Here is a 2,788-nt window from a genome sequence, read left to right as displayed (position 1 = left end):
GCTCCGGCAGTACGCGGAGAAGAAGGCCAAGAAGCCGGGACTCATCGCCAAGTCTTCCATCCTGTTGGATGTGAAGCCGGTGAGTGGCCTTGGGAATCTGGGAGCTCTGGGAGTGGGGCTGGGAATCCTCTCTCATCCTGGTGGATGGTGGTGGCACCTGTGGAATTCCAAACAAGGGCTCGGAGCCGGGTGGGATTTGTTGCCGTGGAAGCCTGGAATGGGTTTGGATGGATGGGACCTTAAATCCCATCTCATTCCATAGGCAGGGATACTTTCCACTATCCCAGGTTGCTCCCAGCTGGCCTTGGATACTTCCAGGGATAGGGCAGACAAAGATTTTATGGGAATTCCACTCCAGGGCCTCACCGCCCTCCCAGGGAGGAATTTCTTCCCAATATCCCATCTTTTCTTACCCTGTTACAGTTTAAAACCATTCCCACTTCTCCTGTCACTCCACCCTTATCCAAAGTCCCTCTCCAGCTTTCTTGGATCTCCTTGAGGCACTGGAAGGGGCTCTGAGGTCTTCTGGAGCCTTCTCCAGCCAAGAAAGGGCACTTTGGATCAGTTGTGACATTCCCAGAGATGTCACCCTTGGAGCTGCTAATGATCTCCAGGAAAACCCTAAAACCTCCCAATTCCCACTTTTCCAGTGGGATGACGAGACCGACATGGCCAAGATGGAGGAGTGTGTCCGGTCCATCCACATGGACGGGTTGGTGTGGGGAGCCTCCAAACTGGTCCCAGTCGGATATGGCATCAAGAAACTCCAAATCCAGTGCGTGGTGGAGGACGAGAAAGTCGGGACAGACATCCTGGAGGAGGAGATCACCAAGTTTGAGGACTACGTAAGTCTTGGAATGGGATGTGGGAAGGGCCTGGAAGCCATGGGAGGGGGGTTAACTCAGGTGTGTTTTCCTGGGAACACCTGGATGACTCCAGCTTTTGTCCCCTTCCAGGTGCAGAGCGTGGATATTGCTGCTTTTAACAAGATTTAGAAGGGAAAACTGTATCCCCCTCATCCGAACCTGGAATTAATAAAGATGAACATTGGGAGTGCACGTTGGGTCGTGGGTTTTTCCCTCGAGTGCAGCTTCTCCAGGGGGATTTGATGGGAGATTTTGGGATATTGGAGCAACCTGGCCTAGTGGAAGGTGTCCCTGCCCATTGCAGGGGATTGGAATGAGAGATATTTAAGATCTTTTCCAACCTAAACAATTCCATGATTCCCCCATCCTTCATGGAAGGAAAGAACTCAAGACATGGACCTGAATTTTGGGGCTGGAATGAAGGTCTCAGGTTGTTTCCAGCCACCTTTCCCAAGGTTTAGAGACCCCAGTCACTCCCTACAAAAAAACCCAGGATGAATAACCAGGAAGCATCCAGGAATTGCTGGATTTCATCCCTCTTTTCCCACTGACTCCCTGCCCAGGTCACTTTAGCTGAGCGTGGCCTGGCGAGGGCACGGGTGACATTCCTGACTTTGGGAACACGAGGTCTGTCCCAGTGCCAGAGTCCAAGGTCTGGGGCCGCCAAGGGACACTGGAAGCTCCATGGGACGGTGCTGTGAGGGGACAGGTGACATTCCTGACTTTGGGAACACGAGGTCTGTCCCAGTGCCAGAGTCCAAGGGCCACCAAGGGACACAGGAAGCTTCATGGGATTGTGCTGCAAGCCTGTTCCTTGTCCTGGTGGGGCCAGTCACTTGATATGTGACACGTGTCCCTCGCAGGGTCCTGCCACCCCCAGAGCGCTGCTAGGAGTGCCCCTTGTCCCCTGTGCTGCCATCCTGAGTCCCTGCTGGTCCAGGCGGTGCCACGTGTGCCTTCTGTGTCCTGTCTCTGTCATGTCACCACCCGTGTCCCCCATGGGCCACCATCCCTGTGCCGTGTCCCCCTTGACGCTAGCGGTTTATATGCAGACACAAACAGGACGGGGGCTGCTAGGAGAGCGTCTTGAGCTGTTTATTTTTTAGCATCACTTTTATTACATGATTAGGATAATGGAGCGATGCGAACAGCTCGCTGTCTGGGCAGCAAGCTAAAGAAACTTAATGTTACAACATACCATAAACTCTTCTCACCTAATTACACAAAGCAAAAGCATATTGACAGTAATTCTATCCAATCACCATAAGCACACGTAGCTTTGGTTAAAACAATGCTTGCTTATTTTTGAATACAATGCTCCTTTATAAGAGACAACGCACAGAGCTCTAATCATAAGCTTAACCTTGCTAGAGAAACTTTTTGCAACTTAGAAAGCTAAACTACACAGCTCTATTATTCTATTTCCCCTATCTTCTCTACAGCTTGCATATTTTTTCTGCTGCTTCAGCACTGTTCACAATTCTGCTGCAACTGAGGCTTGTCTTTTACAAACTTCTTAAAACTCTCGGATTTTATGGATTCCCACACCCCTTGTGCTGCCATCCCCTGTGCCCAGTGTCCTGCATCTGTCACCCTCCCAGTGTCACCAGTTCAGCACCATCCCTGCTGCCCTGTCCTCGTTGTCCTCCGTGTCCCTTTGTCCCTGTATCCTCCCTCTGCTGCCATCCCCGCGCCACATGTCCACTGTGCGCTGCCGCCCCGTGTGTCCAGAGAGAGATTTAAGGTCTCGTGTGTCGCCAACCCTGCCCCGTGTCCCCCCTTGTGCTGCCATCCCTGTGTCCCCCCGTGTGCTGCCCCGCGTCCCCGTGTCGCCATCCCCGCGTGCTCGCACCCCGCGCTTCCGTATCCCTCCTATTTTCCCCGCTCCTCCCCGTGTCCCCACCCCTGTCCCCTTGTCCCCG

At 52.9% G+C, this 2,788-nt stretch overlaps 1 protein-coding gene across 1 annotated transcript in view; it reads left to right on the top strand.

Moving 5' to 3' along the window:
* EEF1D (eukaryotic translation elongation factor 1 delta) overlaps positions 1 to 1,058 on the top strand; it is a 15,010-nt gene extending 13,952 nt beyond the window's left edge. The window contains 3 exon segments of the mRNA XM_031064407.1: positions 1 to 79; positions 651 to 845; positions 957 to 1,058. The exon segment at positions 1 to 79 is cut by the window's left edge and continues 9 nt beyond it. Coding sequence (XP_030920267.1) covers positions 1 to 79; positions 651 to 845; positions 957 to 995 — 313 coding nt within the window. The 3' untranslated portion in view covers positions 996 to 1,058.
* The last annotated feature ends 1,730 nt before the right edge of the window (positions 1,059 to 2,788 follow it).

This window comes from Geospiza fortis, unplaced genomic scaffold (assembly GCF_000277835.1).
Source record: "Geospiza fortis unplaced genomic scaffold, GeoFor_1.0 scaffold543, whole genome shotgun sequence".
Lineage (NCBI taxonomy): Eukaryota > Metazoa > Chordata > Aves > Passeriformes > Thraupidae > Geospiza > Geospiza fortis.
Note: the sequence above shows the minus strand (reverse complement) of the source record. Positions and strands in the feature narration are given on the sequence as shown.